This window comes from Dinoponera quadriceps, unplaced genomic scaffold (genome assembly GCF_001313825.1).
Source record: "Dinoponera quadriceps isolate SergipeBrazil2010 unplaced genomic scaffold, ASM131382v1 scaffold1069, whole genome shotgun sequence".
Classification (NCBI taxonomy): Eukaryota; Metazoa; Arthropoda; class Insecta; order Hymenoptera; family Formicidae; genus Dinoponera; species Dinoponera quadriceps.
Window position 1 is genome coordinate 271,190 of NW_014555200.1, and position 27,229 is coordinate 298,418.

The window sequence follows — 27,229 nt, forward strand, 5'->3', positions numbered from 1 at the left end:
AAACAGAGGAACGATCAAAATTCGCGCTAATAGTAGATAAAGCAGAATGGCACGATTCTTCTGATTGGCTGCTGCTTTTCTCTCAAGGTGTGAATTCTCTCTTAAGCTTGATTTACAATATGCGTTTCCTCATTTCTGCCTTTTGTTTCTCGTTTCTTGTCGCTTAAAGGGTCAAAAAACGTTGTCACGTACAATCTGTTGTTTTCCATTACTTCGCATGGACCAATCACAGAATAAAACAGTTGTGTTTTTATAGGCTGACTAATACAAACTCTTGTGTTTCTTGTCGCTCGAGATAACGATAAGCGGGATCTCAATGAGAATTTATGATTTGAGAAATCGGCCAATCACAATCGACTCTTCTTCTATAATTCGACTGTGATTGGTCAATTTCTTGCAATTTTATCATATATTAATTCGTTCGTCTTAAATAGGAAGCCCTCGAAACAAGCAACATAACACACAATTGTCGGTAAAGCAGAAGAAGTAAAAAAGACAAGAAATAAATAGCAAAATACTACTGTGATGAAAAAGTAAGCGCAGTCTTTGCTCATTATATGTCAAAGGAAGATAAAATGTGAGTATAATTCGGACCGCGGCCAAAAAGAGATCAAATGACAATTTACATCGTTGTAAGAGTGAATCAAACCTATCTTTAGTGTCAGTCCACAATAGGTATTTTAAGAAATTGGCCAATCAGAGTCGAATATGAAGAAAATAATTAACTGTGATTGGTTGTCAATTTCTTAAAATACCTATTGGGGACCGGCACATATATGCCGAAGAAAGACAGTGCTGTAAGTGTGAATCAAACTGCAGCCTTATTCTTCGTGAAAAAGGTCATTCTTTCATTTTTGCAGATAAATATATTCGTGACAATTTAATCTCGCGGCAACTCAATTCAACTCAACTCAAAATTTCAAATAATTATTTTTAAGTAACAGGACTCAGTGACAGTTCAGACGTCCAGGTCGACGGGGCGAGACGAAACTTGCCGCTGCTGATGTGGGGTCGCTGGCCGAAAGCATTCACCTGGTTCACACAAGCCGGTCTTCTCGCTCCGAAGCCTCATCAAAAGTTTAGAATCCGGAAAATTGCCTGACATTTTTAAGTTTCGAATTTTAGAGCTTGTGGGTGTTTAGATTTTTGAAACTGTCTATAGTTTGAGCTCTTAAACAAGGATAGCTGTACAGGTTGGTGCATGTTAGTGTATGTTTTGTATAAAAATGTGCAGATAGTACCAATTAAGTTACAAAGTAAAAAATGTTTCTGCACATATTTTGATGATGTTATGCAGAAAGTGCAATGTGATGGAATACAAAACTGGTCTAGAACCAAACGCGTTATCATCAAAGGCATGTGATACAATTTTAAAGCAAACTTTATTAACGAGTGAGTTTGCATCAATACTTGTGCAACATATCCAAGAATTTTATAAACATTTACTTCGTGTTTAAAGTCAACAATTGTGCACAGTTCCAGAATATGTGTGTGGAAATACAAGTGACAAACGACAAACTACAATTACAGAATCTTGTTCTGGAAATAATAATGCATCATGAATTAGGTATGATCATATTAAATGATAGAGTAGTTACTTAAATAAGCAGCAGGGATTTATAATTATGAGAGACCTGTGTTTAACATTTCATGATTATTATAGTCTCTTTAAATTTATATATACAAATAAGATGCAAAAGAAAATGACAAATCTATTACGTGACAAAATGATTATTCGCAACACCTTATGAATTATCCCCTTCTGTATATCGTATTTCAATACTACATAGATATATCAATTCTATAAGATATTATTCGTTTCTATCGTGAAATTCCCATAAATAACATAGAACTCTTTCTTTATCTATGATGCTAAAGGAAACGTTATAATACGTATAGAAATAATGGGGAAAGTAATTATCGAAATAAACATTGAAGAGAAACTAAAGTATCATTATCAATATAAGTCAATTTCTGCACAATATCAAATATGTTAAATTTGGGAACAACTATATATACATTGAAATGTTTGAAAGTTTTACAAACTCATGTAAAATATATTGGTGAAATTTTCCATGGTTGAAAAAATGTTTAACTCAAAATTATTAGCGATTATTGTCACAACGACTAATAAACTAAAACATTATATACAATAATGTGTTTGATGTAACTTTCAAGAAAAAAGTCCTATTAATTATGTATGTTAAATATATACATATATTTTTTTTTTTGGCATTGAAATAAATATTATTTAATGTCATTATTGTTACATGTTTTTTTTTTTTTAGATGCTGCATAATGTGTTTTAATTTTACTGAATCTCTTGCTTCAAGTTAATTGTATATTTATATATATATATATGTATATATGTACAACTGACTATAAAGAATAAGTTTCAATATATAATAAAGTAATAAGTACACACTTATAGCACACATACACACGGCACATACTACACATACAAGTGAACACGCTATAGTTCCTCGTGTTGTCCTAGATGGCAGAACTGTCCCACGGCTAAGTCTGTGAGATTGTTCCCCCTGGTGCAAGTACAGCAACGACGACGACGACGACCACCACGACGACGACGACGGGCGACAACGTCGTCCTCTTCGAAGAGAGAGGCAAGGCACGCTCATCAGCATGGCCTCGAGCTCCAGCCCTTCGGCCGAGGTACTCATGTACAAGGGCAAGCGCGGCGCGGCCTCTTACATCCACGGCGAATGCAGCAACCCAGGCCTGGACGGCGGCGGCACGCAGCTCCTCAACGAGCTGCTGGACATCCTGCTGAACCCCAGTAAACCTATCGACGAGTGGGAGACCATAGACTGGTGCAAGTGGTTGATGGCCGGTGGTAGCACGCCCGACGAATTCGCCAGCACAGGTGGATAACACACAGGATATTTTATGGTCTGATGGAATGTGTGGTTAGAGAGATGAAATTAGAGCTTTGTCCGGGGAATCTTAATCGAGATATCATCAAATGACGGGTTGTTGTTACAATTGATACGACCGGTTATGATGATTCATCAAGGTGGGACAGCGCATGCCTTTGGAACAAGGCGCTTTGTTGAGCAGCTGCCGTTTAATTATCAAATGATAAGAATTACCATCATTGTTGATAAAGTTTCTTTTATAGAGTAACGGGTTTCTACGGATGATGATGATGGAGCAAAATTGTATTAAATGAGTTATTGTTATATAGTAAATTTCTGTATAATAAACGATAACCTACAGCTGGCAACGAATGATTAAGATTCCTTATCGACATTCTTTGTTGCAACAGACATTTGATGCCTCTCTATATCGCAGAGTTTATAAACGGTATCTGGATATAAATATGACGCAATTTGCGTTTTTGGCAACAGTGAATTTTGCAGACGAACATATAGCCACCAGAACAAGTATAGAATCGTATCTATAGCTGATGAAAATAGACAGATTGGTCTGACTGGTGTTACAAGATTTACATTTGCAGCTTATGCTCCGTATGTTATGTAAGAACACAGTTTGAAGAAACACCGATTATTTAACAAATCCGTCGCTTGTTTCAGTACGCATTTACGATAATGCCACTACGTGCGGTCTGGTTTGGACGCCGAACTTCGTCGCGTACCGCTGCCGTACATGCGGCATATCGCCATGCATGTCACTGTGTACCGAATGCTTCAAGAAAGGCAATCACTATCGCCATGATTTCAACATGTTCCTCAGTCAAGCGGGAGGCGCATGCGATTGCGGTGATACATCTGTGATGAAGGAGACTGGGTAAGGCGAACCAACGCGCGCTTGTTTGCCAACCGATCTCTAATTGATGCATATCTTGCAGATTTTGTGATAAGCACGGGCCAAAGGCTGCTGTAAATAAATCAGCCGCACCGTCGGATCTCATGTGCGTGGCCGAAGCGATGATGCCTAGAATTATCCTTCGACTTATACAGCATTTACGCGAGAATTGGTACGTTAAGTATTACGAGAGGTAAGTTACAGCCGGTCGGCCTCTTTTCGCTGTACTTTGCTCGTCGTATCGCTTGCTCGTAGCTGCGCTAAGCTGTCTACAACCTTGCTTTTATCATTAGCCTTAATATATGATCAAATAATCCACGATACCTACTTGAGAAAACTCAAAGTCGATTATTCTCCCCGGTCGAGGAATTATGAACTGCGATTGATCAGTTTCCTTGTGATGAGAATTTCTTTCATGACTTACGAATTAAATTCAGATATGACGTCACCTTGTATCCATTTGAAGCTGGGACTTATATTACTGTATTTCAAGCTACAATAAAGCCGCGATGTGGTGATAAACCATAATTAATAAATAGCGATAACAGATAAGTAGTTAAACTGCATATTTCAGTAAAATGGGTGTGCCGGACTATAGAGGTGCTATACATGAGGCGGACTCATACTTGGGCATGTTGCTGGACTTGAACAACATGGGCGCACTCATGAGGCATGTTATGACGTCAGCCCTCACGAATCCGCAGAAATATCGCGGTCTCATGGATCCGTCTGTTTTAACGGGGCAATCGGAGTACGATAGCTATTGCCAAGATAGCAATAGAATATACCAGCATGCCGTGAAGTCGCTACCGAATCCGGAACCTCCTGACGAATACAAAGGTAAAAGCTGCCGTTGATACAAACTTTCGAAAACAGATTAGGATCTCAAGCGCACCGGCATTGATAATTACTTCTGCGTTGCAGAATGTGTGTCACTTCAAGAGCACTTGGAACACACCACGTTCTTGGAGGAACTGATGTTCTGGACTGTTGCCTACGAGTTCCCGCAGAAATTGGTCTGTCTGTTGCTGAACATGCTACCGGATCCCGATTACAAGGAGGCTTTAACTCGCGCGTTCGTCTTACACTACAGTAGAATATCAATGATGCTCGAACGTTCTACGGATCCCGATACGCTGAGCAATAGAGTAGTGCACGTTAGCGTACAGGTAATCGTTTAAACGGCTATGTTTTACCTGAAATTCTTCGTATGGCCTCCACTTGAAGCGACGGTTGTAAACCGCATGAACACATGTAGAATGATTCTAAGATGAAATTAAATGTGTTTCTCTAAAGAACATCAAAATCAATTTTAAATAGTGAATGTAAGTAAAATCTCTTGTTTTGGGTAATGTCTTTGGGAATTAAATGTTGAGAAAGAGTAATAAAAAGTATCAAGGGGAGATTATTTATTGAGACCGTTTCGGAATTGAATTTTTGTCCCAAAAAATTTGATTTTTATATCTTTCTATGACGTATTAATTTCTGATTTTTAACTTTTCAGCTGTTTAGTAATGAAAGCCTAGCTTTAAGGATGGTTGATCAGTTGAAACTGTTACACGTTATGGTTATCAGTTTAAAGTACATGATGAGCAAGATACTCATTCAAAACACCTTGCACGGTACGTATGCCCTGCTGATGAGATGTAAAAAGAAATGTAGCCGAATAACAAGAATGAAAGCGTTTACGCGTGCTAAATTACAAGATTCTCCATTTTTACACTTCAGATCAAGACAAAAACTTCCATTACGTCGTGGATTGTGGACGTCAAGTGATGAAAGAGCATTGTTATTGGCCCTTGGTTTCTGATTTGAACAATGTGCTCTCACATAAACCGGTCGCCGTCAGATTTATGAGTGATAATACTCTTCTGGAAATGTGGTTCGATTTCCTATCAATGTTTCAAGGTATTTGCGACCCGTATCCGATAAAGTAATTCACGAAATTAGAAAGAATAGCAATGTGTCAGCACATTCAAATAGACAAATTGACTATTTCGCTATTTTCTTATTGAACGTCATTTTTTTCTAAATTATGCGACAGATTAGAAAAAATATTTTATATATTTTATAATCTATATACAATTTTTTATCCTATATATATATATATATATACACACACACACACACACACCTTATATTTTATGTTTTTGGTGCACACGAGAATACGATGATAGGTTGACCGTTACATTAATCGTTATATTTCAATCGTCGTATCACAGGTATGAACGTGAATCAACGGGAGTTAAGCCAACATGTCGAGTTCGAACCTAACACGTACTATGCAGCATTCAGCGCCGAACTGGAAGCCAGTGCGTATCCGATGTGGGCCTTGGTTTCGCATCTTCGTGGTCCCGAGAGCTCTACCCTTAGTCGAAGAGTGCTCTCGTTCTGCCTGACAGCTTTGCAAGATTGGCTAGACGCCGTCAACTACACACAGCCAAACGTGGTGAGTGTAACTCTCGTTAAAATCTAACATAAATTTAATATATCTATAAAATTATTAGAAATCTGTAAAAATAAATAATTAGAGAAGCAAAGTACGATTAAGTGAAAATACTTTATAATGGAGTAGAAAACATAAAAATTGATTAGTATTATTTGACGACTATATCGGAAAGGAGGGATCTCGTCGATTCATTTCTCGGAATAATATTATTTATATGTCCCTTTTCTTCCAGAGCGATAGTCTGCAAGTATCGTTTCATCTGCCACTTCATCGGTACTTTGCGGTATTCATGTGTCAAGCGATCAGGCAACAAGGAGCATCTCTTCATGATCTGTTACCGCCCAAGGACGTGCTGCATCTCCTTATGATGCATCCATTGCGAGTGCAGGTGAGTGCGCTTTTCCTTCCGTCCCAATAATAATTAACCCTTTGCGGCCCGATGATACGCGATAAACATCGTCTAAAGGATATTCAAGCCTTTTGTAAACAAGTTATTCAATTATGTCGATGTGAATTTGACAGATCGGGTTGAAAAATTTTTTTTTTGTTTTTAAATTATGAACATTTATACGAGTAATTTTTTCATGACTCGGTATGGACTGTTTTGGATAAGAAGCAATTAAAATATATATTTTTAATCCGCGAGGAGTTAATGTGAATTGTATAAGGGACATTCTCTTCTCGATTAACTATAAATGCCTCAACGATGAATGATTACATTGGGAAGTGTGTACGCAGATATGAATTTTATCATATATATCGAGACAATTTATTTTATGAAATTTATATATATTTGTATAGTTATATATGGCGGAAGTTAGAAAGAAAAATCCATATATTACGTACAATATAAAAATATTATAATATTGACTATAAAGTTACACACGCTCTACAGTACACAATTGACGAAATTGTTTCACGTTCACAATACTAAAAAAAAAAATGAACACCGTACAATGTTCCAACTTCAACTAATCTTGAATTTACATAAAGCAAAATATCTTAACGGTAACGAAACCTAGCTATCCAAGTGGTAGTAATAATTTTTTGCCGTATATAATTACTCTTATTTGTCTCTCGAAATCGAGTGATTCTGTCAATGAATTATATTTTACGTTTATATATACGTCATTTATAAATTTGCAAACTTAAAAATGAAATGTATATATAAAATAGAACTGCTGGTCTTATGGAGAAAAGACTCGATATTTGGTAAATTAGATTTACAAAAACCTAAGACTCGCAACTCAAACGCCTCGCTCTAAATCAGTCGTACTGAATCACAACTCTTCTACAATCCCATTGAGTTCTGTTATTCTCGAGAAGGGATTTTTCAAACTCACGGGGTGTCATTACACTATCGATTTGGCACACGATACACCGGTGAACGACGGCGAGTTTAATACGCGCGTTAGAGCGAAACTTACGGTTGCTTGTCCTATTCATCTACTTACACGCAATTACATATTTAACATATATAGAACATAAATGTACGTATCCACCTCGACATTGAGGTCCTCGGTAGATCACAGGTTCTTTCATAATCTAAGTGATTTAGAAGATCCCACCTTGCGAGAAGGGGAGGAGTAATTGATAATGTGCTATTTTCTCTGGGCTCTGATTTCGTTCGGGGTTTCGAGGAGAGGCGGTGCTGGCGGCAGGTCGACCTGCAAGTGCGGCGTGAAGTCGTAGGTGATGAGTCGCAAGGCGACGAAACCGCCTGAGCCCTTGCGTCCCTTGTGAAAGATACCGGCGCCCGCAATCAGTATCGGCGGACTCGGCGTGATCGGTTGCACGTCTAGGAACGGTACGGTGCTCTGCGCAGCGTCCTTACGTCGGTCGCTGGGTGCGAAATTCAGGTATTGGTTCGTCCCGGAGTCCGGCAGATTTTCGGAATCGCGAATCGGCACATCCGGCTCGCTTAGTTTCAGCTCAGTTCTGCAAAGTGGAAGAGTAATTAAGAGTTATTGATAGAGGGAAATGTTGGATTTATAACAACATCGGCCCTCCCACCTGTCGGTCATGTCGTTACTGTGCCAGAAACTCTTCTTCTCGGGCTCGTCTAACAATCCGGTCGAAAAGTTGAATGGCGTCGCCATGATTTCCAAATTCAAACGGCTACCGATCATGCGGAACCGAATGCCTGAATAATACAGAGGGAGGATATAGTTTTATCACAATTTACACGTATCGCTTGCTTCAGCTTCTATCTCTTTTTTGAATTCGAGTTATACCAGTCAAGAGATGACCCTCCGGTGGCAGTAAGTCATCGAGATCCAAGGCTCGTTTCTCCCACACGAGTTTGTGATAGTCCACGCCGTTTTGGACGTTAGAGTTCATGGTCGAGAACTTGTCGATTGGTATCCACTTGATGCTGGACATATTGAGCCCTCCACGTGGAAGTAATTGGCCTTCCTGGATTTGTATGTGAATAATCTGGTCTACCTTCTTCAGCCTCGCCCCAGTTATGACTCTGTAAACAAAAGGGACGGTTATCTGAAACGAATCTCATCTCAATTAAACTCTGACACGAGACATAAATTCTGGCAATTTTTCCATTAACATTTTAATAATATTGTTTCAGTATTTTGTCATTCGAATTGTTATTTGAGTTTGACGATATATGACTGCTGTATACTTACTTATTATTCGATATATCGGACTTTACAGTTCTGAGACTGAAGTATCGGTGGGAGCTGGTGTTTTGATCATCACAATAGCAAAAGCAATAGCTGCAATGCCAGAATAGCCACCGCCACCAGCTATCGACTTTTGTCGTGCCTCTAGAACAAGTGTTTTTGTTACCGTACATCATGCCGTTCTCGTACTGGATGTACTCATATCTTCTACTGCTGTTCCTGTTCTGAAAGAATAGAAAGTCAGAATTGGCATCACATACACGCGATCGGCACGGAGAAAAACAATTCCGTTTCTAGGGATCAGACAAGCATTCGGTTGTGTAGAAAGAAATTCCCGTAGGAAGTTTTCTACCCAGTCGTCTCAACCGAGTTGTTTTAACCACAGCTGAATGTTCACACACGAGTGTTGCGTAATTTCTTCTCGCCTAGTTTTCGTCCGGTTCCTATTGCGGAAATTGTTTTTTTCTTCCCATGCACTTAATATATCTTCTCTCTGTTTCTTTGCGAATTAGCGTTGCGAGGCATCTCCCGAAGTCAAAAGACACTTACCGACAGGCAGATCCACATGTCGGAATCGATGTACTCGCAATTCAATATCTTGCCGTTGCACCGGCGTTGTTGCGAGCAAAATTGATTCTGATAGCAACCGTACACCTTGGTATATCCGTAGTAGGCGCAGTTCTCCTTACACGTGCCGTCGCCGTTCAAGTCCACCTCGTTTACGATGTACCCTTGGAACAACTGCTTCAGCTCGGTGTAGGTTTCGTCTAAACAAATCGATAATACGTTCCGGCCGCTTATATTTTCGAAGTGAACGACTACTTCGTGTTAAGTGATGACGTCTATCTTCGAGGATAGCCTCACCTAATTTGTGCACGGAAGGATCGCACTTCCAGACACTTCTCGGGGCAAAGGCCATCGCCGTCTTAACGGCTCTCAATGTCTCGGACGTCCTAATCTCGTATTGCTGCTTCAGCGTCTCGATCTCCTCGTTGAAATTTTTGCCTGCGTTAAACTCGAAGTTAGATATACCACGGTGAGAGATGGTGTCTAAGAGCAATCGGCCGGAATACCTTCGTTGTATAAACGTAGTATCATGTAAGAAAACTGCATCATTGTGTAGCCCTTGATCTCCGTTAACGCCACCGTGTTGTACAAATTGTACAATATCTGCTGCGGCGATTGCACATCGGTGCACATCTGGTTCGACATTTGCTGCAAATGTGAGAAAAAGTCAATTTTAAGAACGGACACGCGCTGGTGTGACACGATCGTTCAAATATTTTCTTACTCGTTTAAATTACAAACGAAGCATATAAAATATATTAACGATGATTATTTTCTCAAAAACTCCCAAGTAAAAGGTAACTACAGTTTTCAAGAAGGAGACCCGCTTTTTTTCAATGTTTCTTCGATTTCTGTCTCGAGGATAGAAAAATCCGTTTAGGAAAATTCACGCGTGTTAAATCACATTTACTTTTTCTTTTTTTCCTGTGAAGAAGATAAGAAACCGAAAAAATCTGCGAAGAAAAGTTTTTCTGAAACTATATTCGAGAGACGATCTGAAAATCAGAGGAAAATAGATCGACCGAGACACACCTGTACTGAAAAGTACTTCAATATATTTCAATTATTCTTCGGCTGAATTATTTCTATATATTTCTATATTTTAGCAAAAAAATTTCTCCATCTTAGCATTTCAATGTTAACTGCTGCTTCTTTTGTGGACCAATTCCCCTCTCCTTTAATCTACTTTCTGACGATTCGCTCAGGAAGTGAGTTTTTGGAGCTTCGGAATTCCTGTATTTGAATTGCCCAGTCTTCTGAGAAAGGATATATGAGGAAATTTGCACCGGTCATAATCTCTTTCGGAGAGATAAAAGACCGATTGAACTACCTTGTAAGCCGCGATGAAAAGGTTCTCGTGGACGATGAGACTCGCGATACGATCGAGCGAGCGCGGTATCGAGGCGTTCGGATCCCGCAGGATCGTCTCCGCAAAGTTCGCCAGCTGTTTCGGGATCATCGGCATGCTCAGATCGACGATCTCGCGCTGCATCTGCCGGAACACCTGGTAGAGGCCGTTTACGCCCTTGGACTCGGCCTGGGCGCGCGCCCAGAGCCACAGGGAGTCCAAGGCTTGCAGGTAATTCGGCCGGTTCAATGGATAGAGCTCGTCCACGTGATTGCCGAACTTCTTGTACGCTCTGATGATGTACAGATACTTCTGTTGCTCGTCGACGTTCGTCCACTTGGAGTCGGCCAGGTTTCTCGCGAGCTGCTGCTCCAGGCGCAGCAGCTCCTGCCGCAGCCTGTCGACCGTCGACGCGTCATTCTTGATCGCGGCGAAAGCCACCACGGCCAACGCCGTCAGCGTCCAAGCGGCGAGGAATTTCATCCTCGGATCTTTGACGAGGGTGACTCACTCGCTCGCTCGCTCACCCACGGCCCGGCTCAAACGGGCTCCTTTCTTGTTTATCCTCTCGATGTGACACTACTCCGCGAACATACGCACCATGGAGCGAGATCGTGTCGCGTTGGAACGCGCAGCTCCGGAAAACGTGATCGCTTATGATGGGTCCTGAAAGCAATCCTGAACGAAAGACTTGGCTGGACTCGTCCGCGTGCGCGTAAATTTCGGATCGCAAATTCTGAATCGCGTTATCTCCGAGGTCGATTATTCGCACGATAAATCCGACCTTTCTTCTGCACCAGCGAGCTCGTAATCGCGGGGAAAATGCTCGTGACCCCTCCTTCTTATAATGACGCGTTACTACATAATCTAGAAACTACTGGGTGACACTGTTTTTCTTAGATGTATTCAACAGCGCAGTTAAGTAACCGCTTCCTCTTTCTAATCCCAACGGAATATTTTTGCAAATAGGGAAGTCTTCGCACCTTCCGCTCTCTCCTGATTGAGATAAACCGCGAGATCCGCCGTTGCGAACAAAGAGTATTGCGCATTAATTTAATGCGAATATCAGGAAAAACTGAGAGAATAAGTCGAATATAATCTGATATGCGAAAATTTGCAAGTCAGTTTCGCGCTGGGAAAATTGAATCAGTCTCGATAAATCAAAACAACCGGATTGAGAATTGTACTCTTTAAAATATCTTTCAAGTTTCTCGGATCCTGAAAGAGATGGTGTTACGTCACTATTGTGTTGTTCCGAGTTCTCTCTCTCTCTCTCTCTCTCGAACGTCACGTTACAAAATGAGACGGTAAACAAAGGATCTCAGGTGATAACTCGTCAGTGTAAATTCGCTCGTCGTTACTTCGTAAACGTTTTCTTTTAGGAGGTTGAGGAGGGGAATTACGCTAACGTAACGGGCTTTTAAATACGCCGATAAAAAGAACGAAACACCTTTGACCCTGCTTGCACTTCGACACGATTGAATCTCAAAACAAAGTAGAAAACTCCACAGATAAATTCGAAGAGAGCACGAAAGTGTGGCCGAACCGGAAGCAAGACAAGTTACGAAGACCCGCATTCTCCCAAATTTAGTAGGACGGTCAATCACCTCGTTTCAAGCGTAGCTTCGTAATCCTTCGATGCAGCTTCGCGCACTTTTCGATGCAGCGCAAACAACGACCATGGTGTTTCGCAATGCCAACAAAAGAAACGGAACTCGCCTGTCGTTGTCGATGAATGCACGGCGAATGTAGCGAAAAATAAATGATGCGTACATGAGAGCAGGCGCGAAGGAGAAGAAAGGTGCGCGAAACAAACCCTTGAAAGGCAGATCAGAGGATGTGTAGAAATGTCTCCTTCCCTTCGAATGATTTTCTAAGGAAAGCAAAATAAATTAAAAAAAAAATCGAAAAGTACCCCGACACGGTTTCCAGATGCCACCGGCGGCGGTGTTATTTATTCGCCGTGTTTAATCGCATTAAGTATCTTATGTATTGACCTGGCTCGAAGAATTGACCGGACGCGTTAACACCTCGAATTATGTAAAGAGATCGTAACGAGCAGGTCCCCGACCAAAGCTCACACACGCGACATTCACCGAGATGAAACGTTACGTACTTTTGGAGGCACTTTTGCTCAACTTGAAATCACTCGGTTGTCAACAAACGACACGTTCGCCAGCACGTCGTGAGAACTGCGGGATAACAAACCCCGCTCGTTGTTTCGGAGTGACCGCCAACAACACCGAACCACGTGGTGCTCGTTCAACGGATCGCGCACGACTGAAGTGTTTCGCGCTCACGTTCCGCCAACGTCGGCGACATGTACGATTCCCCTCCGATCCCCAAGGTCCCGTAGGTCGTTACGTATCTTTGCGCGCATGTCTCGCGCCCACCTCTTGTCCCATCCGGTGCATTCGCTCGAAGATGCAACGGGAGCGCACCGATCTCGATATGAGAGCCTCGTGTAGAATTGAAGCGAGTTGACAACGATGTTACAGCTGCGACATCGGGTCGAAATGCAGAAAAAAGAAAGACGCTGAGAGAGAGAGAGAGAGAGAGCGAAATATAATTTCAGATATGACAAATCGACAAATTATTATTACGTGCGGACGAAATCACGATGAGGAAATCACAAATTTATATACATTGCATTTAAAAGTAACGTCAGAATTTTGATACTAATTTAGGACCTAGATCAAAAAAATTATTTCATCTTAAAGGAGGTTTTAAGGTGAAGTGAGTTCGATAAAAATTCGATACAACTTGCGTACACATTGAAATATTATCTAACTTATCTAATCTAAATAAATGTATGAGAACGTAATTATGTTTGATAAATATTAAATTTATGAATAACCCCCTTGATACGCCACTGATGGATACGACATTAATGGATGATATATGCTTGAGGAAAAAAAGCACGGCGAAATTTCGCTGATCTTTTGAAAAATGCGCTAAAGTAAGGATAAATTCCTTTGTGCGTATTCTGATCGTCGAATCCGCGCTCCATAGAATCGCCGGTTAAAAGTTTCGTAGAAGCAGTAAACCACCTCCTTCCTAACGACGAATTCTTTGAACAATTTCAAGTCCGTGGTTTTTTTTTTTAGCAAAAAGAAAACAACGTTTACTGAAATATTACTTGCTTCTCAGCACCACGTGTCTTCGTAAACGAGTGTCGAGTTGAGAAACTCAAAGAGCGGTGTACGATCTCTCTACTTGTTTACCTTACCGATGCTCGTCCTGAGAGTCTCTAATTATTGTCGTCGCCTCGGTGCTCTTACTCACAGAAAATACTGATTAAGAAACACGAGGACACCCGACGATTTTCGGCCGCTCCGTATGTTCTTACGTCGATCAGCGACAGCTTCAATTAATCGAGCGACTTCCGCGCATTTGCAAATTCGTGTTATTCAACGTGACCACTGGAATATCCGCAATCGTAGTATCCGCAATCCGTATCGAAAAAATTGCGGATTTCCGTCGCACGGCACGTTCTGTTTTTTCTTTCTTTCTTTTTCACCATCAAGGATGAGAGATCGCGAGTAAAATCCGACCGGACCGACCGGTGTCACTTGATCCCAAGTGTGATACCATTTCTCCAGTACCTAATGCCTGTTCGTGCTTAATAGACACAATGGGGTTCCTGTTACGATGTTATCAGACCGTACTCGTAACACTGGATCCCCGGCTTGCTTGTCAATTCAGCGAATAAATCGCGTTCTCGCGCCCGTTCTGTCGTCTGAAAAATCAGGCTTCATAACGAGACATCTCCGTTTTTTCATTACACTCTTTACTGTTACTCGTCTATTATATTTTGTTATTTCTCTATTATATCGGAAAATTAATCATTGACATGTGCAGCAGAACGTTTATTTATTTTGGACTGTTTATAACTGTTGGAAGTTCTCCAAGGTGAGATCGGATTATTCTTTTAGAGGAATAATACAATCTCTCGGCACAGAAAACTTCTAACAGTTGTAAAATAAACGTTCTACTGAGCGCGGCCAGTGAGTTTTTAAGCAATTAGAGATGTTATCATCATTATAACCGTAGAAAGATATATTTATAAATAATATATATATATATTAAATTTCGGTCGCGTTATTCATTTTCTTCGTTAATGAAAAAAAGCAACTCTTTTTGTTTGTATTCACTTCATTCGTAGAACATTCTTTACGAGCGATTCTTGATCTCACGCTCGCAGATTCATGCCTAATTATCGTACGTCATTACCGAAGTTGAGTCACACAGAAGATAAATCATAAAATAAACCGCAAACAAAAGTATATCACGCATCGAGATAACTGCTAATAAATGTAACGTGAATTTCACGTAACGTGAAACAAAATGATATAACCAAGTAATGAAAACCGAAACGAACTATACAAGCAAAACAGAGTAAAATAATTGATAAATGTTGTGCAAGGAGTATCATATAAGTATACCAAGCGTCATTATGAAATAAGAAGAGATAAATGTGAATACAGAGATAATTAGAAAATAGCAACACAGAAAGAGAGAGAGAGTGAGTGTGTGTCACTCTGTGTGTGCATAAATACGCCAAGGATTGAGTATTTCGCAAGCTGGAACAACGATTCGCTCGCGATATTATAACCCACGATAAGAGAACGGCGTGCGGAATTTATTTATATATTACCGAGCACGCGTTTCTTACTGCTGAAGGAATATCTGTCTGCAAAATATGCAGGAGCGAAGCAAAGGTTTAGATGTGACACAAAGGATGTCTGTTAATCTGGCACGAACATGTGACTCATATGTGCGTCAGCGATACTTAAATCCGTTTCCGCCATATGTGTGTGTTTAACAGGCAAAATATATAACGATATCAAATATCCACGAAAGTCGGTAAAATATCAATCGAGTGCCAATTAGTCAACTTCGACTATCTGAGTCTTTCAGTAACTGAATATACGGCTAATTTCAGACGTTACAAATGATTGATTTTTCTAACGATACAGATAACAATGACATTTGAATGACATTTGAAATTAGCCATATACTCAATTACTGAAAAATTCGGGTACGTTGAAAAAAAAAAAGTTTGGTAACAAATGCAACAAACATTGAGCGAAATAGTTACAACAAAACAATTTGAGTTATATATACCGTACAATAACTTGGTTACTGTAAAAAAACCATTTAATTGGAACCATTTCACTAAATGTTTGTTGTATTTGTTACCAAACTCTTTTTTCCAGTGTACCCGAAATTGACAGCACCAGTACCAATAGAAAGCAGATTTCAGTTAATCTCACTGGTACCACAACGACGATCTCTTTGCAATAAGTTATTAATATAAAAAATCCTATTAGACTTCCTGCAAGACAACGTGCAAATGATTCGAAGCTTCTTCCTCCTCCCCCCGAGGGAAGAAACCTGCTTTTCAGGCCATGTTTACTCTTTTCGAGAGAACTCGTCGTTTTGTTCACTTTCTACCAAGCCGCCTGTCATCTTTCAAGCGAAGTCGCAGCTTGGAAACCGCATCGCCACACGACGTACCTGCATCTGATTCGCCAAGAGCACGAGGACGCTGCTGTTGTACACCTGGTATTCGGATGGCACCATGAGATTGTGAATGGATTTCAGAACATCCGGGAGTTCGCCCAGTTGGGGTGACACGCATGACTTGGCAAACCGCACGATCGTGTAGGTCTCGAAGTTATTCGAGCGGTTGGCGTACGACTCAAACGTATCGTACAAGCCGCGCACCTGTCCGATGTAGTGCTCCAGCGATCTCAGACTGTCGTCGAGCCTGCGCTGCATCGGTAGCTGCAGCAGCAGCTGCGAAAGCACCCTATTGATCTTGCTCTCCATGCGCTCCTGATAGTCGTCGATCTTCTTCGATACACGATCGATGCGCTGACGCAGCTCCTTCTCCATTCTCTTAACGAACATGTAATCCTGCCCGCCCTCGACTGCGGCGGCTGGAGCACGCGAGCGGATCATGTCCCACGACTCCATCAATTCCATCACAGTCTCGCGACCCAGCCTGATCAGGTCGATGGCATCGAACAGGTTGACGTCGAAGGTGCGCCCGGATTGCGCCCAACACGTGAGGACGACCAGCAGGATCACGTGTGCGCGTAGCTTGGCCATCTGGAACGAGCGAACGATGCGAACTTCAGGCCCAAAATATTGAGGATCGCGCAGCCGACGCGTCGCGAACGCGCCAAGCCGAGACTAACGGTTCTCCTTTGTCCGCTCGTCGCTTCGAATGGAACGGCCAGTTACCGCCGGCGAGTAACTGATGGACCCACGGCCTGGAAGGGGAAACGCTGTATCGCGGATGTGAATGGAATCGACGCTGGTGGATTGCCTTCGAGACCGGGCGAAGTTCTGGTGAAGTGCGAGGGGCGCCCTCGGTAGTGGGAGGGAAAACATGCAGAAAGAGTTGAGCTGTAACTGGCCAAAAGTTCAAAAGTTTCAAGGAACTTTTAACTTAACCCACTTAATTTTAAATTAATTAACTTTTAACTGAAACTTGTTAGTTTTGAAACGCATTGACATATTATTAACTTTTTTTATACAAATAACTTATTAATATCCTCAAATATCTCCGAATGACATCAGAAAACGGAATATTGACGGCATAGGTGTCATTATTGTCATCAACATGCAGTCCTTTTGCGTCATTTAGCTATCTGTGTTATTGCCTCGGGCTGCTTGTAATATAAACTGAAAAAAATCAAAAATAATGCCAGTAGAATTCTTTTTGTCTCTTTGAGCGCTACTGTTGTTGTTCTTTACTGTATGGAATCCTGAGCACAAAACAGCCGATATTTTCTTACGATAGATCTTTTTTTTTATTTAGCGTTTTATTTAATCTACGACTAAAAAGTTTACATACATTACATAAGTTTACATAAAATTACATAAAGAAGTATATATATATACATACAGAGTGTCCTAAACTAATCTTGGTTTCATAAATTTTATTATGAAAATAATAAATATTCCAAGTAAAAAAACGGTCAATTAATGTAACCTCTTAATATATATTATATATATATATATATCGAAAAATTTTTACAGTAAAGTAACTTCTTATATTTTATGTAGTCTATCCTGTAGACTCATAAATTCGAAGTTTTATATATCTTTCGTGTTTTTTTTTTGTTTTACTGGTATAATTAATTATAAAATAATATAATATATATTAATAATAGAAAATAATGTAAATTATAGAAAATTTTACGACAATACAGTTCATACAGTTAGAAATCTTGCCATGGATAAGACTTTCTGTCTATTCTTATGCTCCGGAGTCTTCTTGTTTCCGATTATCATGTTATTTTATTATAATAAAATAATAGAATTTTGTAATTTTTGTTCTCAGGTGGCTTTTTACGAGATTCTGAACGGATTATGGGTTCGTAACGGATTGCAAATAAAAGGCCAGGCTATGACTTATATCCAGTGCAACTTTTGCAATTCCATGGTGGACGCGGATCTGTATCTGCTGCAAATTTGCGCCACGAAATTACTGGCGGACGTCTTTCTGAAAACCATCATCGAAAAGTAAGTAGTCCTGTGGAATTTCAATCCCAAGATAATTTGATTCCTTTTGTTTACCAAACGTTCAGCTTTGAATAATCGTCGAAATCGAATATTTCGTTAACGCGGCGATCTAATACGTTAAAATCAATTTTACAGATTCCATGTGAGAGAATGGATGAGTCTCTGCCTGTATCATGCGCCACAGAACGAGTATCTGGAAGGTGAACATGACACCCCCATGTTGGAAAGCTGTCTGACGTTTTTAGCTACGCTGATCAACGTGAGAACGAATCTTGGTGAGTTTCTACTATTATATCCCTCCTTGTGAATCAGTGAGATTTGTACTCTTCTCGCTCCAGGTTTATCGGATGCCGAAATGTCTTGCCTGGAGATGGTAACTTTGTTGTGTATGGGCGACAAGACTCACAGCCAGTTAATGGAGTTGATGCCAGAACGTTGTGGAACTACTCAGAACAGAGACTTCGAATCTGTCTTAGCTGATGTATGTTCATCAATAGATTTTATTCATGCAAAAATCCTTCATTTCGTTTTAATTTTTGTATACTAAAATCAGTTTTGCATATCGAATTTTAGTAATATACTAATAACGATAGCGTAATAATATGAATTGTCATGCGTACTAAGTTATTTATCTAGTTTAAATAGAGATTATTATTCTTACGTGCTTCTTAACATATTTGATAGGTGGCACAGTACAGGGCTCCGAATCTTGAGGCGAGCGGCAATATGCAGCAAGGGATGTACGGGCCGAAACCTCATGTGTGGGATGAATTATTCGATCCTTTGCACGTTTTGCTACGAGCGGTACATAGGAGAGATTTCCAGATATCGATGGATCGTTTCACAGAATAGTACGTTTCGATTTTATCGTCAAATCTCTCGCGAAAAGGAAAAAATATATTCTCATTTCTGTTCTTAATATAATTATCTCGTGTTTTCGTCCATGAATATATAAAACTGGCAAAGGCTTTGCATGTGAAGTTTTATTGAATTTTATATCTGATATAAATTTTCTGCGTATTTCAGCGTGAAACAATCGGGTAAACTAAAGAGCGGTGCAACTCCGTGGCCGCCATTCAGACATCCCGCTCCAGTATCGCCGGATTATGACGATCCTCGGATAGTCTTACGTACTCGAGTCTTTCACGCTATGGCCCTGATAATACTCTACAAGGCTGTGAACGGGCACAACATATCGGAACACGTTATGGCATTAGCAGTTTATCTGCTGGAGATGGCGGTGATCACCGCAGAGGCGCCGGATAAATCTGTGAGTGAAACGTTGAATCGTTTACATTCTACGGAAATAAATGTCGTGCGAACAATTCACATAACGATATAATGATGCCTTAGGTGAATCCCTTATGTCAGTATACCGGCGGCAGTTCTCGCGTAATAAAGGACATGGACCTGGCTGGTTGGTACGAGAGCGATAGCTTGTCCGAGAATCTAAGGATGATAATACCCCGTGTGAATCTAGTCCAAGAGTCAGAGCCGAACAGTTCGGACAGTGAGTACTAAAAAACTTACCATTATCGTGTGAGAGACTCACCATATATAAACGACGTGTAATTTAGTTTGCCAGGAACGATCTTGACAAGTCGATGCCGCCGTTGATGAGTGTTACATTTTCCTAATTAAAATCTTGTGTGGACACAATTTCCAGTGATGCGATTTTTTTTTCGGCTCCGCTACGGAGACTAGTTGTGTCCAAGACGTCTCTGTGTACATAGTGGAGGGAGAAACTATTAACTCATATTAAACGATTACCAGGTGAATTCGAGTGGGAGATTCAGGGGGAGATGAGCGAGGTAGCGACATCTCTGATGCTGAACGACACTGTGGAGGATGGCGCGGAGGAAGGTTCATTGGAGCTGCTGGGACTTCCGTCCGTGGGTTCTATGAGAGACGACAACGGCTTGTCCAGCGTAAGCGCTACGTCTTTGCCAGCCTTACCCGCAACGTCCGCTACATCTTTGCCGGCTTTGCCGTCAACCGCGAGCGCCGCCTCCCTGCCAGCTCTACCGTCGACCGCGACGTCCCTGCCGGCGCTACCGTCAACTAATGGTTAGAAAACATTTTTCAAGTTCTCACAAATGTATAAGTAACATTGATCCTTATATTAAATAGTCATCAATAGCTCTCATATAGTGTGTCCAATTTTAAGCGGAATACCTTAAAAACTAGGTGTCATTCAGTAAATAAAAATTATATAATATGATGGCGATATTAGTAAGACCGAGAAATTGATTCTTTATGGTCATTTGAACTTTTCTTTTAATGGAATCATACAGTTTGTTTAACACAAAGAATCTTCTGTTTTGGATTATTTCAGTTATTCAGAATTAATTTCAGATTTTTATTTAGAATTACATAAGAATTTCGAATGCCGGATGTTTACTACACATATTATCAACGTCGCGATAATATTTTTCGTTACGATAGAATATGGCGTGGCTATTGTACCTGAAGACGCAATCGTCGCTATTCCGCCTGGCGAAGACGAGTTGCTACCTTTGCAAAGAGCTCTGCCACCGTCCGGGGAGAACTCCATGGTTCTTGCCATCGAATCGCCTCCCTCACCAAACAGTACAGTTCTTAATAGTTCTCGCTTATTTATCGATCCTCATTGCCAATACAATGTATAATTATTTCGACTTTTTGACAATTTGGAATTTTTTCCGACAATCCATTAGATCCAGTCGGCGGCCAGCCTGCGCTACCACCCGCTCCTCAACGCCCGGCGGTTATGGCCGGAAATGAGATAGTCGCGCAGTCGGCGTACTCGCCTCGTCCCAGTTACAGAACCATAGAGATCGTTCCATCCACGTCGAGTTCTCACAAACATTTCAAGAGGAGAGAACCGCAGGTAACACGACGTATATATCCGCGCTTTATTTCGCACCACTATGTTCACCATTTTAAAATGTATACTTCGCATTTCTCATCTTTATACATTTCATAATTTATGTTTACTCTCACATTCAATCTTACTACAATTCTGAATACTTATATATCTCTGTGTGCATTATATATACATATATATTTACTTCATTTTATATGCCAAAAATAAGCTTACAATTTTTACCTTAACCACCATATTCATTCATCCACACTCTCTAACCATTTGACTAGCTAAATCTAATACCGAAATGTTACACAAACAATGCTTCTCTCTATTCTATCCACCACAGCTTTTTATATCTAATCCTCGCTTTATTTATTTTCTATCTAAGACTCCTATGCCTGTATTCTGTTAACGACGGTGTCTTAATTATTTCTTCTAACGTATTAGTTCCCTTCTCCTCTTTCTTCCACCAAATCTTAACTGTCCCTCAAGTTCTATAATGAAATCTCATAGCTAGACATACAAAAATCTAACCCAGAGATCCATCTTGTATGATCTATCATGATATTTTTTTTTAATGCATCTTTTAATTATGATTTTAATTAATAATAATATATTTTCTAAATATATTATAGTGTTTATAATTAATATTCCAGAAGTTTTGCACATTAAACTCATATGTCTTCCAGATTGGGCCGGTACAACCGCAGACTGTGAAGGTAGGGGAGAGCATAATCTCCCTGCTGTTGAAACTACACTCTCAGCTATCAGGTGTACCGGATAGCTACAATCCCGAACTGAGCGCAACGTCGGACGGCAACGAGGCGGGCAGCAGTTCCGCTGCTGCGTCGTCGACGAGCAGCGAGTCGAGAATCGGCGACGGGCCGTTCTTCATATCGCAACTGCTTGGGAAAATATCGTGTCTGGATCCCATGTGCAAACAATCGATCCTTGAGACCAGAGACAGACTGTGGCCACGCATGCAGGAATGTGAAGGGGACGAGCAGCGCGAGAGGGAACATCGAGAGCGGGAGGAACGACGACGGAGAGCGAAGGAAAGGCAACAAAAGCTCATGGCAGAATTCGCCAACAAGCAGAAGCAGTTCATGGAAAAAGCGATGAAGTCCGGTAAATGATTATTTTACAATTGTCAATCAATATTCATAAATGTATGAGCGATATTTCAAGAAAGGTAGGCTGGCTATATGTAGGATACATCGATGCAAACAAGATTGTTCGTGGTGGTCGAAAAAATTGTCTTCGACTGAAATGGTGTCCACTACCATATACGTGCTCCTAAAAATCGAGCGGTACATTGTCAAATAACATTAAAAGCAGTGCTTGTTATGATAACACCAAAATTTTTTCCTATCTTCTTTACCTTATCTGAGCGTTTAACAGCCAGTTCCACCATCATGGGTTAAATCCAATCGACGAATTAGCTGAATGCGAGTTAATCGTCGGTTAGATTGAAACTGTGATGATAGAATTATGTTTATACGAACTTTTCGCGTTCTATACACAGCTACATATAGCTAGTTCGCATATAGCTTTCTCGAGCAACACCCTGAGTATATTAACTGAGTATAGTATTGTTGATCATTCCTTGCGTAAACCTGAACTCTCTCTCTCTCTCTCTCTCTCTCTTTCTCTCTCTCTCTTCAGACAAAGGCGCGTTTAATCTATTACATCGGTAGAAACGAGCATTAGAAGATTGACGGCCGTTTGCTTATTTTAACAGATGAAGCGGGCGCATCGGCGATGGATTGGGAACAGGAGGAGAACACGACGAAATTAACGAGTAAAAAGGAGTACGACTGTGTGATATGTAATCAAACCACTCCCAGCAGTGAGGACAAGCCGATGGGACTTGTTGTATTAGTTCAGGTAATTTCCATTAATTCTCGAGATAGATTACTCCGTCGGCGCTTTGAACAAAATCGTGCGTCGTATTTTCGCGTCATAAATGTCCGTGCTTTCTTGAAACAGGCAACTAGCATTATCGGCCACCAGCGACAAGAGTCAGACAGGCTAGTCCTTCCCACGTCCGACGAGGATCCACCTATACCAAAAGGAGAGTCCCGCGGCGCTTACTTCGACCGTCGAATGGGCGAAATGAGTCGTCACTTCGACACAGTAAGTGAATATGTACGTCAACGTTTCAGGTGGTTCGCTTGACGTTGGCAAGCGAACTACCTTTTATATTCTGCCGTACAGGACAATTTACTTCGCTTTCTCGCTGACGTCATGTGCTCTTATCTTGCAGTATTCGTGGCTGGTGTCGGTGAATCTCGGTTACGAGGGCGGTGTCCACGTGCAAACGTGCGGCCACCACTTGCACCTGGACTGTCTCAAGTCCTATCTGCAATCCCTACGTAGCCAACAGAGACAGCAGAGTTTGGCGGTAGATCGGGGCGAGTACTTTTGCCCATTGTGCCGGCAACTGGCCAACTCGGTACTGCCACTTTCACCGCAGCTGGGCGAATGTGCAGCGGTAGTGCGGTCTCGTCATGCCTCCACGATCACTATACTTGCGGAGCTGAACAATTTCCTGAAGGAGATACCACGGAACCCGGTATGCAGTGTACGTTTTTCATGCCTTTTTCGTTGGCTCGTTCTTCCTACATATTTCTTTATAATCTGTCTTAAGAAACAACGTTCTCGTTACGAGATATCATTTTTACCGTTATGATTTTGCAAAGATTTCCAAGAGATTTTTTTTCACTACTACGTGTTTTATTCACAGATCTCTTCGAATTTGGCTGTCGCAATGGGGAAAGCCATGGAGGATATGACGAGTTGCACATATTTAAAGTATAAGCAAAAGAACTGTACTCCTAGTCACCAAAGCTTGTTCCTCTTCGTAACTTCCATAGCACGAACCAACTTCGAAATCGAACTCGTACAACGTGGCGGTTCGTTGTGCGCTCCACCGCCCTCCACGATACCTCTGACGCCTAAACGTGACTGCATAGGTAAAATTCGATTCTCCTATTTTCCGTTACGCAATTTCAGAGCCTAAAGGAATATATTCCTTGTGTCATTTCTCTGTGCCTTATCACGAAGGTCACCATTTTGATCGTTGTTTCTCTCGCAGTCGCGCTTCTTCACGTCCTAGCGATGCACGCCCGAGTGCTGACGACATGGCCGGTGCATCATACGTGGCAGCAGTTGTCGGGCATGCCGCCGGAACCGGTGCCTTCGCTTGCTTTGACACCGCACGAGAAGGAGGTTCCAATCCTTATGAGGGATCCTACCGCTCTTCTCATACAATTCATACTGCTGCTGCCGCTGCATCTAGATCAAAGTATGTATCTCCTTTTCACAAAGATATATTATCTCTGCATATATTTATTTATTAACATTAACGCACTTCTCGTTCGCAGCGTATTTCTCCGCCGTGGTAAAAGTCATTTACAACTTGCTGTACTATCAAGTAATACTGCAGATAAGCTGTAAGTTCACGCAAGCCGAACGAAACACGATCGTGAAGAGGAGCCGTTGCGGCTCAGCTACGTCTTCTGAGGCGATATTGGCCAAGATTATCGAGTGTTTTGAAGATAGCGATCTTTATACCGACGAAGATAGTGAGCTTTATTCCGATGACAGCGAAATCTCCTCCGACGACGCTTGCAAACCATCCACGTCGTCCACCGTCTCCTACGCGAGAGTGAAGACGCATTGCGTGGAGCAACAGGTAAACAACATGCGAAATTGTTAGAATAACATATCTGTATTTTGTTCATTTTTCTAAACATACACAGGATGTTACATACTTAAGGAGCATGTTTCGGAAAATATCCGGAAACGTGGTTCAAAACGCTTACTGTTTTTATAAATGGCACCATTTTTTCCAACATTTTTTTGTTAGAAGTGAAAAATAAAGAAAACATAATAAAGATTATATAAATTGTTCAATTAAACGTACTATGGCATTAATACACACTTACTGTGCGATCTGAAGTGGTCGCACGAAAAATATGATTGTTCCTTCACACGCGTCATTAACACGCTGTATTGATTCAACTATTAATTTCTGTTTCTTTTTTTTTCGATTTTGAACAGAAAAATGTAAGAACAAAAATTGCGCCACTATTTATAACCGTTTCGACATACTTACAGGATTTATATCCGAAACTTGCTCCTTATTTAACGATTTCAGATCCAATCATTGTGCCTGCCATTCCTGCGAGTGGCCTCGCTGTTGCGTTATCACTTGTACGAACAGCCGCTGCCGCTCATCAGGACACCGCAGAGCGAGTTCGTACGGTTGGTGTACTACCTGGAGTTGGTAACGGAGGGCATGGACTGGGACAGCTTCAACTCCACGGTAGCACTCAATTGGCAGGACAATGAGGCGAGCGTCTCGGTGCCGCAATTATGGTGCGATCAGCTGCTGGCGTACCTCAGAAAATTTGGGAAGCTAGACCCGGCAGTGAGGAACCTGGTCGCGGAACAGCATGTGTCGTGGAAGATGCCTAAACTGCTCAATCTACCGAGGGAATATGAGAAAATCTTCACTGTAAGGAAGAGATTTTCAGTAATTAAAACAGCTTTGAAATGTATTTCGAACAATTTCTTTCCGACACATGTCGTTTCTATTTCGTACGCATTAACTTCTGTTTTGTTCTTCTAGTATTATCACGAGCGACATTGTGGTAAGTGCCATTCGATCCCCCAGGAGATCAGTATCTGTTTATTGTGCGGCACTATAGTCTGCCTCAAGCAGAACTGCTGCAAACAGATGAACGTGTACGAGGCCATCCAGGTAAGCAGGTTTTGTCATAACTTGCGAGAATAAAGGAATTATTTTCGTGAGAGGAACTTTTACGTGGATTTTTTTTTTTTTTTATACTCTTTCAGCACTCGATCGATTGTGGGGGTGGAACTGGCATATACCTTGTAGTGACCTCAACCTATATCATCGTGATACGAGGTAGACGGGCATGTTTGTGGGGATCTTTATACCTCGATGATTTCGAAGAGGAAGACAGAGATCTGAAGTGAGTTTTACAAGCTTTTTTTTAGAATATTAATACATAGATGTATCAAGGAGGTTTTAAGACTCAGTGTCGTTATTTTCAATGGCACACCAAGAGATCCATTCCATAAATTTAATATTACTTGTGCAATTAGAAAAAAATTGACCATCCGAGAGCGGAAATATTTGCAACTAAAGTTGACAACACTTTTTATACGCGTGCTAATCTAATCTAAAAGTATAAGAATCTTACAGGAATCAAAAGTTGAATTCCTCCTTGGTATTATAGTCTTAGATGTGAAGTAGAATATTAAATATTGAAAATATGCCCTATTTATAAAATATTTCTCCCCAAATACAGATTAATTGTTTGGTGTATGTATCATTATAAATAATTCTCCCTCACGCGCATTGCAGACGTGGTAAGCCGCTGTATCTCAGTCAAGACAGATACCAGCTGTTGGAGCAACAATGGTTGGCGCATCGATTCGACCACACGAAGAAGACATGGGTATGGCATCGTGACGCTCTGTGACCCCTCACGACGTCATCGCTTGCAGGTCGCTCATAACAATTTTCTACGCGAAGACTCGATTCTCGCTCGCTCGCCCGCCCGCCCGTTCGAAAATTCCCGACTCTTATCCTTCACATAAGCAAAAGGAATGCCTCGCCCGCAGTAACACAGCGCTTTTAGATCTATCGAAGAGAGACGACCGCGCCACTCTATCTCCCGCCTCCTTATAATGCCCTTCAGATATTATATATTTATTATACGATGCGCAATCTCACAAGTAGGCATTGTTAACGACGAATGAAAGTATTAAGAACACTTGTCCGGCGCTCTCCTAAGCGGAGGAGGAGGAGTAGGATGAAGAAGAAGATGATGATCTGATGATGATGATGATAATGATAATGATGGTAATGATGATGATGACGACGACGATGATGATGATGCGATGATCACGATGATGATTATGATGATAATGGAGGATTGTGCATATATATAGTCACGCGTTAAACAATTAGAACGATAATTACGTTCTATGGAGACTGTATTGTTATAGTCTCGAAT

At 41.1% G+C, this 27,229-nt stretch overlaps 2 protein-coding genes across 15 annotated transcripts; one reads left to right on the forward strand and one right to left on the reverse strand.

The window, feature by feature from the left end:
* The first annotated feature begins 1,001 nt into the window (after positions 1 to 1,001).
* Positions 1,002 to 27,081, forward strand: LOC106743481 (E3 ubiquitin-protein ligase UBR3). Of its 6 annotated transcripts, XM_014617353.1 has the most exons (31): positions 1,002 to 1,392; positions 1,477 to 1,567; positions 2,498 to 2,884; positions 3,555 to 3,768; positions 3,830 to 3,958; positions 4,361 to 4,626; positions 4,711 to 4,955; positions 5,291 to 5,408; positions 5,515 to 5,694; positions 6,009 to 6,235; positions 6,468 to 6,623; positions 18,147 to 18,328; positions 18,464 to 18,603; positions 18,667 to 18,809; positions 19,013 to 19,179; positions 19,355 to 19,598; positions 19,682 to 19,838; positions 20,102 to 20,395; positions 20,774 to 20,917; positions 21,025 to 21,197; positions 21,866 to 22,304; positions 22,918 to 23,063; positions 23,166 to 23,324; positions 23,443 to 23,760; positions 23,923 to 24,151; positions 24,274 to 24,483; positions 24,563 to 24,873; positions 25,339 to 25,698; positions 25,813 to 25,944; positions 26,040 to 26,179; positions 26,575 to 27,081. In XM_014617353.1, the coding sequence occupies exons 3-31, from the start codon at positions 2,644 to 2,646 to the stop codon at positions 26,690 to 26,692; spliced, it is 5,982 nt and encodes a 1,993-aa protein (XP_014472839.1). In that variant the 5' UTR covers positions 1,002 to 1,392; positions 1,477 to 1,567; positions 2,498 to 2,643; the 3' UTR covers positions 26,693 to 27,081. The 6 variants fall into 6 exon arrangements, with proteins under 6 accessions (XP_014472839.1, XP_014472840.1, XP_014472838.1 ...); XM_014617354.1 differs by lacking the exon at positions 1,477 to 1,567 and having other exon boundaries at positions 1,002 to 1,193; XM_014617352.1 differs by having other exon boundaries at positions 1,385 to 1,567.
* LOC106743483 lies at positions 7,042 to 17,002 on the reverse strand. 9 transcript variants are annotated; one of them, XM_014617367.1, is made up of 9 exons: positions 12,906 to 13,126; positions 10,772 to 11,455; positions 9,948 to 10,089; positions 9,739 to 9,879; positions 9,424 to 9,641; positions 8,878 to 9,098; positions 8,470 to 8,708; positions 8,249 to 8,378; positions 7,042 to 8,173 (listed from the first exon to the last, which is right to left on the reverse strand). In XM_014617367.1, the coding sequence occupies exons 2-9, from the start codon at positions 11,270 to 11,272 to the stop codon at positions 7,837 to 7,839; spliced, it is 1,929 nt and encodes a 642-aa protein (XP_014472853.1). In that variant the 5' UTR covers positions 11,273 to 11,455; positions 12,906 to 13,126; the 3' UTR covers positions 7,042 to 7,836. The 9 variants fall into 9 exon arrangements, with proteins under 9 accessions (XP_014472853.1, XP_014472851.1, XP_014472849.1 ...); XM_014617365.1 differs by having other exon boundaries at positions 10,772 to 11,467; XM_014617363.1 differs by having other exon boundaries at positions 10,772 to 12,662.
* Positions 27,082 to 27,229: the final 148 nt, after the last annotated feature.

Excerpts from the sequence above, each read along its gene's own strand:
- LOC106743481 (XM_014617353.1), top strand. The coding sequence starts at position 2,644 with ATGGCCTCGAGCTCCAGCCCTTCGGCCGAGGTACTCATGTACAAGGGC. Across the intron at positions 5,409-5,514 it reads CATTCAAAACACCTTGCACG|ATCAAGACAAAAACTTCCAT; the intron begins GTACGTATGCCC and ends TTTACACTTCAG. Across the intron at positions 18,329-18,463 it reads CTGAAAACCATCATCGAAAA|ATTCCATGTGAGAGAATGGA; the intron begins GTAAGTAGTCCT and ends TCAATTTTACAG.
- LOC106743483 (XM_014617358.1), bottom strand. The coding sequence starts at position 16,906 with ATGGCCAAGCTACGCGCACACGTGATCCTGCTGGTCGTCCTCACGTGT. Across the intron at positions 9,642-9,738 it reads TCCTTCCGTGCACAAATTAG|ACGAAACCTACACCGAGCTG; the intron begins GTGAGGCTATCC and ends CGATTTGTTTAG. Across the intron at positions 8,174-8,248 it reads AGTAACGACATGACCGACAG|AACTGAGCTGAAACTAAGCG; the intron begins GTGGGAGGGCCG and ends TCCACTTTGCAG.